The sequence below is a fragment of the Raphanus sativus genome, chromosome 7, assembly GCF_000801105.2.
Source record: "Raphanus sativus cultivar WK10039 chromosome 7, ASM80110v3, whole genome shotgun sequence".
Taxonomy (NCBI): domain Eukaryota; kingdom Viridiplantae; phylum Streptophyta; class Magnoliopsida; order Brassicales; family Brassicaceae; genus Raphanus; species Raphanus sativus.
The window spans coordinates 10,735,006-10,754,999 of record NC_079517.1 but is presented as its reverse complement, the minus strand read 5'-3'; the positions used below and the strand labels follow the sequence as shown (position 1 = coordinate 10,754,999).

At 34.0% G+C, this 19,994-nt stretch overlaps 2 protein-coding genes across 2 annotated transcripts; both read left to right on the top strand.

Moving 5' to 3' along the window:
* Nucleotides 1-10,513: 10,513 nt before the first annotated feature.
* On the top strand, nt 10,514-14,988 carry LOC108835505 (phosphate transporter PHO1 homolog 1-like). Its single transcript, XM_018608750.2, has 12 exons — nt 10,514-11,111; nt 11,198-11,501; nt 11,601-12,055; nt 12,142-12,213; nt 12,313-12,442; nt 12,756-12,879; nt 12,973-13,222; nt 13,316-13,465; nt 13,558-13,710; nt 13,818-14,096; nt 14,205-14,341; nt 14,423-14,988. The coding sequence occupies exons 1-12, from the start codon at nt 10,887-10,889 to the stop codon at nt 14,511-14,513; spliced, it is 2,370 nt and encodes a 789-aa protein (XP_018464252.1). The 5' UTR covers nt 10,514-10,886; the 3' UTR covers nt 14,514-14,988.
* Nucleotides 14,989-16,853: 1,865 nt separating this feature from the next.
* Nucleotides 16,854-18,050, top strand: LOC108808576 (uncharacterized). The gene has a single exon (XM_018580698.2). It carries the CDS (start codon nt 16,854-16,856, stop codon nt 18,048-18,050), a length of 1,197 nt encoding a protein of 398 aa, XP_018436200.2.
* Nucleotides 18,051-19,994: the final 1,944 nt, after the last annotated feature.

The following is a 19,994-nucleotide window of genomic DNA, read 5'->3' as shown; positions in this document are numbered from 1 at the left end:
AATAGAAAACTACCAAAACTCTTAATGTAAAATATCATAATCTATCTAACCATATTCCCATATCATTACATCCCTCTTCGACTCGGAGCTTGCCCTCAAGCTCCAACTCTTCATATGCATATGACAGCTTTCATGCATCTTCCCACAAGTTATACTAATCTCCTTTTCTTTGTAGAACTTCATAACTTCATGTATGCCTCTCCCAACCATGTCGTTATTTTCCTTATGGTTAGGGTTTTCTTGTTCTGAAATTACCTTCAACGGCATGTCTGATTTCAGAGTGATCGTCACATAATCCTTTTGAGGTTCCTCCATATTCTTCTCATGAACTTTCTCTACTGTTGCGTTGGTTTGCACGGGTGCTTCCTCATGCACATCAGCGAAAGTTTCCATCTCTAACATGGCTTCTTCTTTTTTCTTCCTCTCTAGCTCTTTCAACGTTGCTTGAATGCTCTTTGTAATCTCCATTATCTCACCAAGTTGTGCCTTCATGCTGATATAACTCACAGATAACGATTTCCAGTAATTCTTGTCTCCCATCGAATCGTTCGGCTCTGATACCAAATTGATATGAACCAAAAAGCTTACTTCCTCTTAACCTAATCTCTCTTAGAGATTAAGTTAATTCTTGGAAGCTTCTCTATTATTAATAATAAGAAACCCTTATATAGGGATACAACTTTGTAGAATATGGAAAACCCTTAAACTAATATAAAAAGTAAACCAATTATTAAATAGAAAACTACCAAAACTCTTAATGCAAAATATCATAATCTATCTAACCATATTCCCATATCATTACATCCCTCTTCGATAAGAAACCCTCGAAGAGGATATGAGAATATGGTTAGATAGATTATGATATTTTACATTAAGAGTTTTGGTAGTTTTCTATTTAATAATTGGTTTACTTTTTATATTAGTTTAAGGGTTTTCCATTTCTACAAAGTTGTATCCCTATATAAGGGTTTCTTATTATTAATAATAGAGAAGCTTCCAAGAATTAACTTAATCTCTAAGAGAGATTAGGTTAAGAGGAAGTAAGCTTTTTGGTTCATACCACCTACTGACCACAACACCGATGACCACAACTCTGCTGACCACTCTGCCGACGGTAACTCTTCTGACCACAACTCTCCTGACTACCAAGTTGCTGACCATCAATCTAGCTACTTGGTGTCGGACTACAACCCGCTTGACCACAACTCTCTTATCCACACATCCCTTGACCACAAAACTTTGACGACCACATGGATTCAGAACCAACCCCAAGCATCCCAGCTTCCATTAACCACAACTTTTCCATCTCGCACTCACCTGACCACCACTCTCCATTCAACAAATAACCAGCACCCACCTCACGCTTACATCTCTCTTAATCACAATTCCCCCCAACCCACTACGCACAACTCTCCCACCCAGCCTTCCCAAACCGACGCCTCTCTCCTCGTACAAAGCTATCCAACCATACACCCCTCTGACCACCAATCTACTGACCACGAAGCTGATACACCACAATTACCAAAGTCGTATCTTATTAATTGCACCATCCATGATAGTCCTTCATAGAACTTTGGCAGCCGTTAGATCTTTTTTTATTTCAGTCAGATCAAACTATTAAAAATGGTTCTCTTCACGCCATACACCTACCTTTAAAATTGAACTCTTTCTCATTTATTGTAACTAAAACGAAACTTAGTTACAAAAAGAAACTGCTATGGTTGTTTCCTTAAAACCAACATACTTTCCTTTAAACATAATCAGGGCTATTTTCGTCCAAAATAATACAACTGGCAGTGAGAAGTGTGTGAAGTTAGCAATGTGTCCTTTTGCGTGAGAAAAAAAACACAAAGTATCTCTCAACGTAACAAACTCTATAAATCCACTACCAACTTGTGGTCAAAGGTTGAGAGATAAAAATCTCGGTTTAAAGTAACTTTGGTTTCCTATAATTCTCTCTAGTTGCCAATTGCTTTTTACTACTATTTTTTTTCGTAGACACTGAGGTCTGAATCCTAGCCTACTAGCCTTTACATACCTGGAAAGAAGAGAAAAAAAGAGAAATACAAGGCATGAATCCCGGGAGAGCATATTCTTTAGAATATTACTTGTGTGGTGCATTGCTTTTGTTAACGACTGTGTGGTATAGGCCTGTGCTAACCGAACCGATGTTTTTAAGTTTTCAATTTTGATTCAGTTACTAGGGTTTAACTTATAGGCAGCCTACTGAAATTGAGTTGGGTGGGTTTTATCATTTTCTAATTTTACTATTGATATATGACACGTATATCTATCTTATTAAAACAGAAACATTCTGTTGGACCTAACATTTATTTTGTAAGTTTTTAAATTAAATACACCTTTATACTTTATAGTTAAACATACATTAAGTCACTAATGTTCCTTTCTTTATACTACTATCCATGTTTCCAAACAATATACTTATTTATTTATACTACTATCAATGTTTCCAAACAATATATTTTTTATATTATTATCAATGTTTCCAAATATACAATAATTAATCTTAGTTATTTTATATCTATCATTTTCTCTTTAAAATTTTGAAGAAACGTCATAATTTCATAAATTGCAAAATAGTGAACTTTAAAATTTCGATTATAAGATTGCAAATTATGAAACTATTACAATTTAAATCCAATTAGATTACATATCGGTCATCCATCAGTTCAATCGGTTAGTCTCGGGTTTTAGTAATTTTTTAATATGAATATTTTAAAAACATAAATTGAATTGTCAGATCTCCGGATTAACCGGTATAATCACAATCGGATTGAATTTTTAAAAATACTGATTTAAATGCAAAAATATTTTAAATACACACTCTTTAAAAATAACCAAAATATTTATTAAATTATTAGTGAAAATTTTCATCGTAAAATATCCCGCGCTTCAAAAGCGCGGGTCAAAATCTAGTAATGTATTAAATTATACAAAAGTGTTTCATACCAAGAACACAATTACACAAGCATACGAAGCTGAGCCTGAGAGAGTAAGTATCAAACGGAGAAAGAGCATTAAATAGATAATAGCCCTGTTCAAAAACGCGGGCGCCTAGCCGCCTAGGCGCCCGTCTAATCGCTGCTCGGGCCTTATCCGCGTCGATTTTGACCAAATCGGTCAATAAAATCGGGATCCAAAAAATCGGTCAAAAAATCAACTAATCGGCCCAATAGACCGATTACTCGGCCCATTTATCTGACTAGTCGGCCAAAGTTTGACTACTAAGATATTTAGGCTTTACGTGAAGCCCAATATCTTACCAATTATATTTCACGTAGAGGACACTATATATAGGAGATATATTCCACCTCCCTTTCCTTGTGTAACCGATGTGGGACTCTTGTGAGTTGTGACTTAAGATTATAATGCGAAAATAAATATTATGTATTGATGGGAGTTCGAAGCCAGGTTGCCGAACGTGAGAGCTGTGGTATTAACCACTAGGAGACATCAAGTCTTTTATACTTCTGCGCATATGGTAATATATATGCATATTATTATAATAAAAGTACAAAAACTTATCTCTAATTAGTTCCGTATTTGTTATCTAACCTATGTATATGCATATATATTTTTATAATAGATTTACTAGAGTTAATTATTGATATAAATTTGATTACATAGAAGTTATTTAATTTTAATTATTAAATAGAATAAAAAATATTAAAAACTAGGCCCCGCGTATATCCCGTTTAATCCCCGATTTTTCGATAACTCGCTAGGCCCGAAGTAGCCGCCCGACTAGCGCCTAGCGTAGTTTTGAACAGAGGATAATAGTGAGCTAAGGATGCACAGTGCACTGATACACGAGCACTTTTTTGTAACTGTACGCGAGCACATATTGATAAGCACTACTTTGCCTTTACTCTGATTGAATGACTGCCTCCAAATGATTGAATTCACTTTGCATTTTTAAATCTATTTTAGTCAAATTTAAGTTTTTGTTTGCTGTGATACCACAACAATCATACGATATAAAGTATGTGAGACTATATATATATATATATATATATCCAATTATTAGAAAATTGTACTCTTATTATACAATTTATAATATGTAACTAGATATCTAAATTTACCTTTTTATTTTCAAAATCATAAATAAATTCCTTCATTACCCAGGTGTGTTTTAAAGAACTATATGAAATATACAAGTATTTAAAAATAATATAATCTTAAAATTTAATTATACACTATTTGCATAGTGCAAGTTCATAAAATAATAATTTGACATGAACTCGTGATATAAAATAAAATAAAAATATTTGCATAAAACGTTTACTGATCAGAAGAACTTATTTAACATACTCTCTCTTTTTTTTTTGGTAAAATGTTAATTAGCATAGGCTCTTATTTATGATAAGCTCTTGTTCAGGTATAACTAGAACTAAACAGAGGTTATTTATCATAAGATGTTTTTTAGTTTAAAAAAGTAAGGGTTATGTTTTTGGCATCTTTTACAACAAAAACTAAAGAAAGGAGTTGGCTTCATCTTTCCTTAAAGTAAAAGTGCTAATCTACAAAAGATGAACTAGTGTATTAGAAACTTCAGTTGAAAATATTGAACCCAATTTTGTTGGTTAGTTGGTCATCTTGTATCTTTTTAAAAAAAACGTACGACTTGATAGTTCTAGACTTCTAGTGAACATCAACCGAATTTCAATATTTGTAGAAACTAGAAATTATGAGATTACTCAATTGCCAAATTATATGGATCCCAAAACATTACTATGTCGGAACAAACCAGATTTGATGAACCAACGCCAAACTGCATTGTCTGTTAGTTATGTTGGTTTGGTTACTACTACCCAGAGTAGAGGTCATGAGTTCGACTGTTCGAGTATTCCTCTTCTCATAAATAAGATTTTTCCTTTTTCTCTCTTAGATGTGTTAATCTGTAGGCCCAATATACCAGCCCATAAAATACTAGGACCCGCACTGCTGAATAACAGAGCTCAAAGATTAGGCACATAATACCAGTCGTCGAGTTTTCAGATCCGACAGCCAGGTAAATTATGGTACCCCACACACACACCTTGCCATCAAACCTATCCTCCTTAACAGGTCAGCCCGCGTGTTAAAGCTATTTTTATTCAAAAAATCTTACCCGCATAAATCATAAACGGAAAATTTATACTTGTATCCGTATTATCAAAATTTACGAATAATCCACGGGACCTGCAAATAATATTAATTATAATAAAAAATACAATTCTATAGTAATTACTTTTGGTCCGAGTCCGAGTGAGGAAAAGATTAAAAATAATATAATTATTTGTAATATTTTAAATATTTTAAAGAAATTCTTTAATTATTTAATTTTATTTATTTAGGTTTTAATTTAGGGTTTGGCAGTTATCTGCAATTCAAAATCAGCCAATATATACCTGATTTGTTTAAAATAAACTCAACCCACCGCAACTCATTTTTGTCAAATCGATTGGCACACACGCCCTCCAGCGGATCAAAAGTATTTAATTTAAACTAACATCTGTTTAGTTATAATCTACACATTAGGTTCTATATTTATTTTTTTGACATCTCATTAGGTTCTATATTAAAATTCTTTTTCAGTTATCTTAGAAATTGTATATTGATTTTCATATGTTAAAGCAAAATTGGCAGGTAAACGTATAAATACTTTTATATACAACACCTGCATTCATTACATGATGAATAGTATCTTAAAAATTGTCCAAACACATGGAATTAGTTCAAGTAGATATACATCACATTCACAATCCTATTCCTAAAATACCTCCAAACCTACCTTTTTCTCTAGAGGATCGTGGGTATATATTCTCTTTTCAACAATTCGAAGATAATTGTTTCTTAACAATCGGCTAGAATCCGAATCCAGACACAGGCGAAACTTCATTAATCCATCGCTGCCTAAATTGAAAGCATTAAACAGATACTAATTATTAAAACGTCGTTGTTACTTTTTGAAATGTAATTATAAAAAAATAAAAAAAATATTTATGTGTATGACTATTTAATACTATATACCATAGAATTGCACGTGGGCAAAAGTTAATAAAACAAAATAACTTTCGTGAGAATTGGCTAGTTAAATAAGTATATACTAAATGATTATCCGCACTTTGTGCAGATTAATTTAATTTTAGTGTTATTTTGTAGTTTAAATGTAAATTATTAAATTTGATACAAATTTTGAGTAAATTATTTAATTTCAGTATTTGTATTGACCATTATGCATTAAATTCTACTCTCTTTTCATCTTTACATTTATAAATGTATATTTTAGATACAAAATTTATCACTACTAACAACCAATTTATGATTAGGAAATTTGAATTTGAAATTAAACACTTATTGTAGTTGTAAATTAAAAAGATCTCACCAGCAATAAAATATTAGAAACAATCACGGCTAAAAAAACATCAACAAAAATAACAATGACTAATAAGCTTATATATATATTATTAACAAATTAGATTTAAGAAACTGTGAGAGACAAAAAAAAACCAATAACTTATAGAACATACCTTTTTATTTGTTTAGATTATACTCAAATTATTTTATATTATTCAATATTAATTCTTGTTTTATGTTTCTTTATATTTTTACTAAGTTTCCTATTTCTTTTATAGATTATTTGTATAAGATTTAATATTTTGGTCTTACTACATTGTTCTCATAATGTTTTGTGATTTTCAAGATCAAAAAATAATCTAATGTTCGGCAACCACAAATGAAATTTTGATTTATTTTAGTTAGAAATGTGTTTTACCCACCCATGCGAACATAACATTCTTATCAATACATATTAATGTATGTCTTATTAATCTAAAAACCAGCATAATAAGTTATTCTTTATGTTTTCAAATGATTAAATCGAACATTAAAGTATTTATATATGTCAAATATTTTTTATAAAAATATATACTTGTTATTGTGTTATTTTTTAAAAACACTCATATCTTAGAAATAGTTTAGAAAATATCTTTATATACATGTATTTTCTTGACTAAAATTTAATTATAATATTTTTGCATTTTAATTTTTTAAACTTTATAATAAAAAATTGTTTTCAGATAGCAGCACAATATATATAAGAATTATCTTATTTTATTTTTCTTTGATAATTTTATTTTATTATTTTAGAATCAATTATTTAATATGTAATATAACATATTGTTTTATATGTTAAAATAATTTTTTTTAATTATATATAAAATTCACTACAGGTATTGTTTAAATTAAAAAAATTAGCAAATCAGTTAGAAACTAATAATAAATCAATAACCTAGCTAAAAGTCGAAAACCTAAAAAAATATGAAAATAAGGAAAATTAAATAAATTTTAATATAACATATAATTTAAATATTATTAAAACTAAATTCGTTTTTAATATTGATAAGATTTATTAAGTATTTTAAAATTAATAAATTAGTGATTTATTTTAAAACAAATAATAAATCAATGATTTTGCTAAAACCTAATAAAAACATGACAAATAAGCAAAATCACCTAAAATTATGGAGAACATGACAAATCAGCAAAATCACTTTATAAATATTAAAAATTAATAAATTAGTGATTTATTTTTAAAAAATAATAAATCAATGATTTTGCTAAACCTAATAAAAACATGACAAATAAGCAGAATCACCTAAAATTATGGAGAACATGACAAATCAGCAAAATCAGTTCATAAATAATAGTATAGAAGATTCTTTAGACTTCATATAATATTATTTAGACTATGAGAATGGTGTATGCTTACGCCTTTCGGTTAAAATACATCTTAGTATTTTCCAACTATTAGCTTATTCAATTCCAGAAAAAATATATTCCATATACAACCTTTTAACCTTTTTTTTTCTTTGACATAAAAATTTTCCATATATATTGATTTGTTTTCTTTTGTTTTTATGATGAGGTAACTACAGTTATTAATTTATTTTTATAAATAAACTATTAGTTAATTCGAAATCATATACTTGGATAATAAATAATTTAGTTAAGCTATTATATATATATATATATATATTGGTGAGGTGACTACAAAATGAAGCATAGTTTTTTTTTTACTAAAACACTCCTTAGCCTCTACGCCAAAACACATTTTCTTATTTTTATTTTTAAATATATGTTCTTGTAAACCATCTTTGCAAAAGCATATATATTATTTTTATGCTAAATACAAAGGGTCTATTATAAAATGATCTTTAAACAAAACTTTTAATGTGCTTATGAACTACCTCTATATTTTCCTTGTTACTATATCAACATTTGATATAACCCTTGCTCTACATTTCCAAGTAGTTTAATAATATATATAATAATAATTTAAATATGTTTTCTTAAAATTTTATTAAACTACTTACATGTATATATGATTATATTTTATGCTTATACTTTTAATGCTTACAATAATTTATATCTTGATCATCCTTTTTAATTGTACGATTGGTTAGCATCTCATCAGTCATCACAATATATATTTTCCTGAAATTTCTTCGTATGATGCGCCATAAGAAAATAAAGTTGAAGAACAAGAAGCATCTGGTATATATAGAGATATTCAGCGTACATATATTCCCACATATTCTAGAGAAGAGGCCTACATCAAAGAGAGGTTGTTCAAAAAAAAAAAAGGCCTACATCAAAGAGAGTGTACTACTGAAGGTTGGTATCTTATTCTTACAAAATGGATTTTCTTAGGTTTAGCCAAAGTTTCTCACATTATTTAGAATTTTCTGGTTTGGCTACCCTATTTATTTTATCTAACTCCTAGATTCACTGTTACATAAAACTAATTAAATGGGATATGCTATAATAAAATGTACAAAATTTAGTGGGATATGCTATAACAAAATTTTCTGGTTGGTATCGTGTTTGGATTCCTTTTTACAAAAGCAACAACAAAAAATGAAGGAGAAATCGCACCATAAAACTAATTAAATGGGATATGCTATAACAAAATGTACAAAATTTAGTGGCTCGCAGTATAGGTATTTGGACGTTTCATCATTTACCGCGCGCTGGCTTTGAAGAAGAAACGGTGGACGAAACACTGACATAAATTTGAACTTGGGATATGTAAATAACAAGGACTTTCTCTTGAGTAGGCATAAGATTTTGAATCAAAATCAAGGGCCCCATTTCATTAGACCCATTGCATGCGGGTCGAAATATTTCCAAAAAAGAAAAGATAGAGATGTGAATTTGTATATTCTGAACGAAGAGCGGATGTAGATCAATATTTTACAGTGCGAACTATGTATCGTTTATGAGATTCCGTGGATCTCGAGCACTCATCCAAAAATCCATCTAGAGTTCTTGTCTTCATCTTCGATTTGAGGATGTCATCTCCGGTCTCCAGCGTCTTGCCGGCCCATGAGACGGTCTCCTCCATTTGTTGTTTCATTTTTGGCTTCTGATCATCATGGACAAAGCAGTTGTGGTTCATGGGGTCGTGAAGGCACTTCTCCTTTTACATATCTAGTATTGTAGAAAAAAAAAATCTAGTATTGTAGGATTCTTTGGATCCGGATTGCTTGGTTTTCCAAAATCCGATTACCACTAGACCATTCATGTGTGGTTGGTTTGAAATATTTATTTCTTATCTGCAAAATATTTTACTATTATTGTTAGTAGTAGTGGTACAGAGAATAGAATATGTATTGTGCACATTATGATCCACTTTCAAGTTTCAATGCCCTCCATTCGAATGGTTGCTCAAAAACGTACTTTGAAACCGCGTGCATAAGCTTCATGAGCATCCTAATAATGTTTTCCTCCCTAAAATATCAGATAGAAAATGTTAGCTCCCTCAGCAAACACTTTCATATTTTTACTGTAAAACAAACAACTATAAACAGAATGAAAATGTTAGCTCCCTCAGCAAATACTTTTGAAGTCCCACATCATAATCCCTAGATTTTAACCTCGTACACTTAATTATTTTTCCAAATATGGAAATCAGAATGCGAAATTATATGCTCAATGATATTTAACAAAATATGGAACTTTTGCAATACATGTTTTATTTTTGTTTTGCAATAGAACGTGAACGTTTTAAAAATATTTCAAATTTTTAAAATATCTCAAAACTTTGTATTTCCGGAAGTGGGTTATAAATAACATTAATACATGTTCTGATTATTTAAAACTTAAACTACTTGACTGACTATTAACATTGTTTTGGCAGTATCTGCAACTGTAATATGAAACTATGAAATCAAAATTTGATTTGTAGTTCTTCTTCTTTTCTTCCTCTTTAAGATATATATGTTTACAAGATCTCATTACCATCCAAAAGAAATGTAGTGGAAATCGAGCTGGTCCAACCTGAGTTCATCTTTTGTGTCTCTCGGCACCTAATTTATTTTTGGTCCATTTCAGACATCTTTTTTCCACAGAAAATATTACTAAACTACAATCTACTTACTATTTAAGGCTATCACATTTACGAAACCTACATTATATATATACCCTTACCGTTCATAGTTCAGTACAAGCTTCACTCATAGTTAAAACATTTTGAGTAGTGAGAGAGGTGCGAGAAGGCCCGGCGGCCAGATAATTATCGGTGTATATATACCGGTGAGAATCCCACACCAGACAAGATTTACCTTCCTAAAACCACAAGTGGAAGAAGAATATGGTTAAAATTAGTAATGAGATTTTGTTTTAAGAAGGATCTTTGAGAATGTGCTTTGTGAAGCTTCATCAGTAGAAGCAAGCAAGCACAGTCACATATATTCTTCTCTTTCTCTGTCTTTTATTTTTTTTTCCATTATAAAACAAAATCTTCTTCTTCTCTTGTCCTACACTCAAAACAAACACACTCTCTTCTTATTTTGAGTTTAAAGAGTTAAGATAGAAAAGATATGGTGCCGTTCACTAAGCAATTTGAGGGGCAACTTGTGCCCGAATGGAAAGACTCCTTTGTCGATTACTCTCAGCTCAAGAAAGACCTCAAGAAAATCCATTTGTTAACCAATGGAGTTGAGAAGGAGCACACAGAAACTTCTCTCATCAACACCATTAAGTCCTCTTTAGGAAAGCTTTCCATTTTTGGCAACAAGGAACCGGAACGCCCTCGTGCCATCAAAGTACTAAAATTAACCATGATCCTTTGCGATTTTTATCAACTATTCATCTTTTTCTGTACTAATGGCTATGCTGCTTTTTTGAACAGGTTCATAGAAAGCTTGCTTCTTCTGTAAGTAACAGTGACGTGTATGAGACGGAACTCCTGGAGACAATTTCTGATGATACCGGTGCTGCGAAAGAGTTCTTCATGTGTCTGGACACGCAGCTCAACAAAGTGAATCAGTTCTACAAGACAAAGGAGAAAGAGTTCTTGGAGAGAGGGGAGTGTTTGAAGAAGCAGATGGAGATACTCATTGAGGTGAAAGATGCTTTCAATCAAAAGCAAGCCAATGGAGAGTCAACTCAAGAATCAAAAGAAGACGATTCCATATCATGCACCATCTCATGTGGTAACAAGAACATACAAAATCTTATCTAAAAGTTCATTGGCTAATTGTGTGGATTTCAAGAAAAGTGGTTTGACTAGTTTGCTCTGTTTCTGGATGCAGAGGAAGACTCTGTTAAAAGCAGAACAGAGGAAATAGAACTTCAGGAATATTGCTTAGAGGATTTGAAGAACAATGGGGCAGAAAAATTGGAGTCTCCAAGATCACAAGAACCAACCAAAATCAACAAGAAGGACTCTAAGATGAAGACAGATTCTGGCCGTGTTTTCAGCTGTCATGGGAGGAAGCTCAAGATAAAGATCCCATTGACAAATCCTTCACGTAAATTCTCAGCTATAAGTTACTTCATCAAAGAAGATTTGATAAACCAGTCATCGTCAAAGAAACGTGGTCCAGATGGAGTAAATAAGCTGCGAATCAGCAAGAAAACCCTAAATCACGCCGAGAAGATGATCAAAGGAGCTTTGACAGAACTCTACAAAGGGTTAAATTATCTCAAAACTTACAGAAACTTGAACATGTTAGCCTTCATGAAAATTCTTAAAAAGTTCGAAAAGGTAACCTTTTAAACAAAGCATTTCTCAACCATAATTTCTATAGATAATTTTTTTTTAACTACAAGACCATCCTATGATGTTTTTAGGTTACTGGAAAACAAATCCTTCCGATATATCTCAAAGTGGTTGAAAGTTCTTACTTCAATAGTTCAGACAAGGTAACTGGAAACTCCACTTTAGATTCTTGTTATTCATGTTTGTGCAAGCGGAAAATCGACACCTACAACTTTCGTGATTGTAATCTTGGGATGTGACAGGTGATAAATCTATCAGACGAAGTTGAAGAATTGTTCATCAAGCACTTCGCAGGAGAGAATCGTAGAAAGGCAATGAAATATCTGAAACCGCACCATCGTAAAGAGTCTCACTCTGTCACCTTCTTCATTGGTGAAGACTTTTTAACTTTAATGTGTTAAAAAAATAAAGACTTTTTAACTTTATTTATCTCTACCTGTTGATGTTGTGACGTTTTTATCTTTTTCACTTTCAAACACAAAATCTTTTTGCAAGACCAACCAAAATGAAAAGTTTTTGGACCCACAATGTAACCTTTAATGTTTTTTGGGTTTTATTGGTGGACAACTAAGAGCGTCACGTTCTGTTATACTCTCTGTTGCATAACATTATCTTGTCTGCTTAAGAATCTCTCCAGATCATATGGTTTGGTTTAATCCTGTCCTCAAATTTAATATTTGTTCAGGTCTGTTCACTGGTTGTTTTGTTGCTCTTCTTGCTGGCTACATCATTGTGGCTCATCTGACTGGTATGTACAAAAGACACACCGAGAACACTTTCTACATGGAAACTGCATATCCTGTACTAAGGCGAGTGGTCTAATTAAAATCTTAATCCATAGTGATTAGGGTAATCTATAAATAGAAAGCTAATGCCAATTTGGTATTGTTTTTGTTCTGCAGCATGTTTGGGCTCTTATTTCTGCACTTATTCTTATACGGTTGCAACATATTTATGTGGCGAAAAGCGAGGATAAACTATAGTTTCATCTTCGAACTTGGGACCAAAAATGAGCTCAAGTTTAGAGATGTTTTCTTGATATGTACAGCTTCAATGTCTGTGATAGCCGGCGTCATGTTTGTTCATCTCTTGCTTCTTGCAAAAGGTTACTCATTTGGACAAGTTCAAGTGATCCCTGGCCTTCTATTACTGGTAATTAACAAACACTAGCCACTCTTCCTCATGTGTGCGTTTTTATGTAAATTTGTAATCTAATATGTTTTTGTGTTTTTGGCGGTTTTGTAGGTCTTCTTCTTAATACTGTTTTGTCCCTTGAACATTTTCTACAAATCAAGCCGTTACCGGTTTATATCAGTAATCAGAAACATTGTATTTTCACCTCTTTATAAAGTCGTGATGCTCGATTTCTTTATGGCTGATCAACTTTGCAGCCAGGTAAAATTTCCATGGACCAAAACTGAGCTAAGAATCTGATCTTTTCGGTAAACCCTTATCAAAATATAAATGGGTTAACTCTTATCTCTCAGGTACCTATGCTAAGGAACCTGGAATACATAGCTTGCTACTATATAACCGGTAGCTACACAACACAGGACTATGGATATTGTATGAGAGTCAAGTACTACAGAGATCTTGCCTATGCAGTTTCCTTCCTCCCATACTACTGGAGAGCAATGCAGGTAAAAATTAAACTAAACATCCTTGCTTCTTCCCCAAGTTTCTATTTCTTCTGTCCCAAGTATGGATTTCCACTTTATAAAAAGTACTGAAAAAGCGTCTGCCACAGTGTGCAAGGAGGTGGTTTGACGAAGGCGAGACAAGCCACTTAGTGAACCTAGGGAAGTATGTATCAGCGATGTTAGCGGCTGGAACCAAAGTGGCTTACGAGAAAGAGAGGAGCATTGGTTGGCTCTGCCTTGTGGTGGCTATGTCAAGTATAGCCACCGTTTACCAATTGTATTGGGACTTTGTAAAGGATTGGGGTTTATTCCAACATAATTCCAACAACCCTTGGCTTAGGAACCAACTCATGCTTAGACAAAAATCTATTTACTACTTCTCTATGGTACATAATCAAAATCTTTTACCACCCAAAATGACACATGAATCTAGTTCAAATATTTTGAATTTCCTCTGTTTTTCTCATATTTTCTGATTTCTTTTTTTTCAAAAGGTTTTAAATCTTGTTCTAAGGCTGGCATGGGTACAAACAGTTGTGCACTCAAGTTTTGAGCATGTGGATTATAGAGTGACAGGATTGTTCTTGGCTGCTCTTGAAGTCATCAGGAGAGGACACTGGAACTTTTACCGGTAAAACTTTTCTTCTTGGTTATTTAGATTCAGGACATATACGTGTATACTTATGCTTGTAAAACAAACCGATTGTTGCAGATTGGAGAATGAGCATCTAAATAATGCGGGGAAGTTTCGAGCTGTAAAGACAGTGCCACTTCCTTTCAGAGAAGTTGATGAAGAAGACTGATCTAATGGAGTCAATAACCATTAATTACTGTTACTTTGTCAGAGATTGAAAGAACAAGAGAAGAAAAAGAAGGAAGAGGACGAACGTCCTTGTTGATCAACCCTGTTTTGTGATCTGATCAAAGAATCCATTTATCATTGTTATTATTTTTTCAATCGCCGGAACTCCTAACCAATTTCTAGTGATAACTTTTGATTCTCATATTTTTCTATAATCCATCATCATCAACGATTAGAGAAACCCTAAATCTATAAATGCGCCGATTATCAGTAGTGGCAAATTAATAACCAAAGACTTGAAGAGTAGTTTTGCACATTTATGCAAGGGAATTTTTTAAACTTATAAATTCATAAGCAAGAAAATTAAAAGAAAATCTGAAACTACTGAAGTTAAAACAAGAGAACGTAAAAAAAAATAACAAGAGAACGTAAAGAGAAAAACACTTTATTTTATTAAAGTAGAAGAAGTTAAAGTTGAATCTGGCAATCTGCTGCGCCAAAGAGGCGAGTGACTCTCCACTTCCTACACTCCATCAACCTTCTTCTGTGCATCATCCTTCGGCATCCAATAAGATATAGAAAACTGGGCACGAACCTTCTCCTTGGTCGAAGGAGATATAGAGAACTGGGAGCGAACCTTGTCCATGGTGTTTTTGAAACAAGTCTTGTGTTCATCCATTGGGGTATTGACTAATCCACTGAAACGATCCTTGAGGTTAGCAAGGAAAGTGGCATTAACAGGAGTTGTTGTCTGGCTCTCGGTATTCATCTCTTCCTGTTCCCAAAAAAAAAAGAAAACTGGTAAATATGAATAATCCAACTGAGTTCTTAACATAGAAGAAAACCAACCACAAAGCCTCAAGAACAAAGACCTAATAAACTCTCTGCTAAACCCTAAAATCTCTTCAGAATTTGCTACGATGATTCAGAATTTCTTCATCTCACAAGTCACAAGCCACACGTAACTGATAAACATAAAATTTTAAGGAAGAGAATCGAAAATAAAATTAACCTTAATCTTTGCTTCTCTTTCGCTTCTACTACTTCTTCGATTTTGCTTCCTCTGCAAGCTGAGACTCAGCGCCTATATATACATATGTTTTAAGTGCAGAACACGCAAAAGAAACAACGAAAAGTTAAATATAATTAATTTTAGCTAAATTAACATAATACTCTGTTTTCTAGTTTTAAATAATTTCTTGTTTTTTTTTCTTGGTGAGAAAGTTTTAGCATATTTTTTTATAACACATTTAACTTTTTGAAAACTTTCTGGCCAAGCAAAAAAAAAACTTTACGTGGTCATTCTTCTTATCTCGAGTCAAAGTCAACTATATGAATGGGACCGTCGATCCAGATCAGTCCTCACTCGAATACATGGGTCTTCTTACCATGTTTGTATCTTAGGGGTTGTCAGCTAATTAACTCCATTTCCAGAATTAAAGAAGAGGTTTTCATTCAAAGCTGATGTAGAAGAATGTCAGACATAGTTAACCTTTTTCATGGTCTTGCAGTATGATGTGAAGACGTGGTCTTATGTCCAGAGGTGATGAGTTCACATGCATAGTCAAAAAGGGGGAGATTGAAGATGTATATTCTGTATCAGTTCGTGAAGTACTACAGGAGGTAGTACATGTGTGTGTCATGAAGATGGGCTGAGTTGGAGTTCGTGTTTTGTGATGTCCGTGGGCTTGTTAAGCTTGGAAAAGAAGTAATATATTTATCAGAAAGTTTACATTAAAGATAAATGGTATTACTTGGAGAAGAAAAGGCAAGAGAGTTATTTCCTAAGAGAAAAAGGAAAGTTACTTAAGTTGCTTTTGGAAGAACTTGAGGAGCAAGTTTTGGTTATCTACATAAGGAGGACGTGCCTCCATGGAGAAGGGTGTCTCTGCTAAAAAGAAAAACAGTTGAGAGATCGTTTGGTGTGTGCTTGTGTGATCAAGCCTTTGGTGTCATTGTTCTGCGTTAGTTGCTGACGTAGTTGGTGAAGTACTTCCGTGAAGTGGAAGATTGAAGCCTAGACTCAGGGGGAGTTTAGCTCGGGGTTTGGAGGATCCTGATAAACAGAAGTCTAGACTCTAGGGTGAGTTTTAGCTTAGGATTGAGGCTAATCCTAAAGGATTCTTGTAATAGAAAAGATTGGTGTAAGACTCTCTTGTTCTAGTGAATTCGAAAAGATAAACTTGTGTGTTTTACTTTCTGCTATTATTTCTCTGCCCTCACTACATTAACAATTGGTATCAGAGCGGGTCACCTAAGTTACTGGTGTGTGATCTGGGAGAGTGAGAAGAGAAACTGGTTCAGGAAGAAGGACATAGTTTCAAGTAGATCTTGAAGATCGATGGAGAAAGCTAAGTTGCCTTTCAAGAAGCGTTTTTCTAGGAATGGATCTTCTATGGAGTTCATGGTTGATGATTGCATGAAGGAGAAAGGAGCAAGAGGAAGATTTGGTAATTCCCTTAAGGTTCTACAGTGCCTTGAATGCAAAGGTTTTGGGCATGTACAAGCTGAATGTACAAATCTGCAGAAGCGGAAGAAGAAGATAGTCACCAAGAGTGATTTTGATGATGGTAAGGAGCTAAAGAATATTGTGGCGTTCACAACTTTTGTTCCTGGTTCTAAGAAAAAATCTGCGACGGGATCTGCGTCAGCGTCTGCGTCAGGGTCTTCATGTGGAGGTGATGATGATGCTGTAAGTGATGATGATGATGATGGAGAGTTTGATCTTGCTGGGAAATATGAGAGGCTGTATGAGAATTGGCTCAAGCAGGTTGAGGCGAATTCAGAGTTTGCTAAGGAAAAGGTCAAGCTAGAAGCTCAAGTGGCTGAAGCACTTAAGTATGCCTCAGAGAAAGAAGAAGAAGCACGACAGGCTAGGGTTCGACTTGCAGAGACTCAGAAGGGTTTGAAGATGCTGAATGGTGGGACGAAGCAGCTAGATCATCTGCTCAGTATTGGAAAGAGTGATCGATGTGGCCTTGGATATCAAAGAGAATGTTCTACAGCTGAAGGTGTTTTTGTATCAGCAGGAAAAGCTGAGGTTTTAGCTACGTCTACTACAAGACCAGCGGTTAAGGTGTCTGCAGAGAAGACATCTAACGGAAAGACTGCAGTGAAGACTGCAACTGATGTGAAGAACGCGACTGCTACGCGTAATGCTACGGCAACTGCTACGACGACTGCTCCAGAGAGAGTTTCTGGATTGAAGAGTGCAGTTCAACGAAAGTGGCGGCCTGTTTGTCATCACTGTGGTGTTGTTGGACACATTAGGCCAAGGTGTTTCAAGTTGTTGAGGGAGAAGAATCAGATGGTGCAAGCTTATGGTGCTTATGGTGCTTATGGTGTGAGGAGTCATGGTCCTATATGTTATTCTTGTGGAGTTCAAGGGCATATTCGACGTGAGTGTTTCAAGCCAGTTCAAAGAGCTAATCATGGAGGTTTTGGGCTCATGAATACGTGGTCTAGGAGATATGATCAGTATGGATATGGTGGAATGGGATTTCCTCCTTACTTTGGAGGATATAGATCTTCATATTAGTTTTTGACCATGATGTGACTCATAGGGGGAGATTGAAGACGTGGTCTTATGTCCAGAGGTGATGAGTTCACATGCATAGTCAAAAAGGGGGAGATTGAAGATGTATATTCTGTATCAGTTCGTGAAGTACTACAGGAGGTAGTACATGTGTGTGTCATGAAGATGGGCTGAGTTGGAGTTCGTGTTTTGTGATGTCCGTGGGCTTGTTAAGCTTGGAAAAGAAGTAATATATTTATCAGAAAGTTTACATTAAAGATAAATGGTATTACTTGGAGAAGAAAAGGCAAGAGAGTTATTTCCTAAGAGAAAAAGGAAAGTTACTTAAGTTGCTTTTGGAAGAACTTGAGGAGCAAGTTTTGGTTATCTACATAAGGAGGACGTGCCTCCATGGAGAAGGGTGTCTCTGCTAAAAAGAAAAACAGTTGAGAGATCGTTTGGTGTGTGCTTGTGTGATCAAGCCTTTGGTGTCATTGTTCTGCGTTAGTTGCTGACGTAGTTGGTGAAGTACTTCCGTGAAGTGGAAGATTGAAGCCTAGACTCAGGGGGAGTTTAGCTCGGGGTTTGGAGGATCCTGATAAACAGAAGTCTAGACTCTAGGGTGAGTTTTAGCTTAGGATTGAGGCTAATCCTAAAGGATTCTTGTAATAGAAAAGATTGGTGTAAGACTCTCTTGTTCTAGTGAATTCGAAAAGATAAACTTGTGTGTTTTACTTTCTGCTATTATTTCTCTGCCCTCACTACATTAACATGATGAACTGTATCTTCTCGAGAGATTATAGAGTTCAGTATAAGATTGTTGCCGCGATCTGAAATGATGATGGTGCTGGAGCCATGTCCTGGAGCCTGGAGGAGATGGAGGGCTCGGAGTGTTTGTGCTGGAGCTGGGGCATGGAATGGCTTTGTTTTTATGTTTTTTTCTTGTGCTTGGCAGGAGCTGGAAGCCATTGTGTTGAGAGGGAACAATTGGTGAAGTATTGTGCGTATAGAAAGCTTAGGGATATTGATTTTTTTATGGTTGTCGGTTGAAATCTTTTGGTGCAACGATGTACTGTTAGGTAGTTTTTAAGAGATCAAGTCTTCATTAGAATGCTACGTTGCTTCCAACTATGTCGATCAATGGCAATGGCATTACAATGAACCAACTTCAAAGGTTTTAATAAATGACATTGGACATCAATATAAAATTTTGAACAGATCAGACTACAGACAAAAGAAAGGTAAGATCTGATGCATCTTTTGGACGGATGATGATGATGAATTGATAATGAGAAGGAAAAACTGCTGCATTGTCTGGTGCACATTCTGATTCCAGAACTCCGCTCTGGATTATCACATTCTGATCAATTTACTTCGCCTCCGGGGAACATCCATTTTCAATGATTGTTTGACTATGAGATGTGGGTCGTATATGAAATTTTAGTATATAAAAATATTCAAAATTCGAAGCCTGTGGTTAGGTAAAAACTTCCAAAAAAATTTAGGCCAAGGCTAATGATCACTGGTCTATGCTTATTGATAAGCATTTCCAGTTATTGATAAGTTTCAGATCTCTTGGGGAAGCATAGAGCAAATAGGTATTGAACGGAGTTTGTGTATGTATTGAACATACTGGCGAGACGTTAAGCACATAAGTTAGCTACTGGGATTTTGATTTGGGGATGATGGAAGCCATTCTCCACCTCAATGAATTAATTGCGTAGAGTATTTGCACAGGAAGACGACAACATTAGTGAGGCACTGATTGAGTTATCTACTAGGCTTCGTATTAAATCTATTAAGCTTCATCTAACATTGTTTTACAGAAAAAGGCCAAGCCAATATGCAGCCTGCCAATATGTAACCAAAAAGTTAACAACGTAATATAGGGGTTTTCCTCGTTCAATCCTTTGTCAACTAATATTTCATTAGGTTTTTTATTTCATATCCTCTATCAGCTGATCAGAT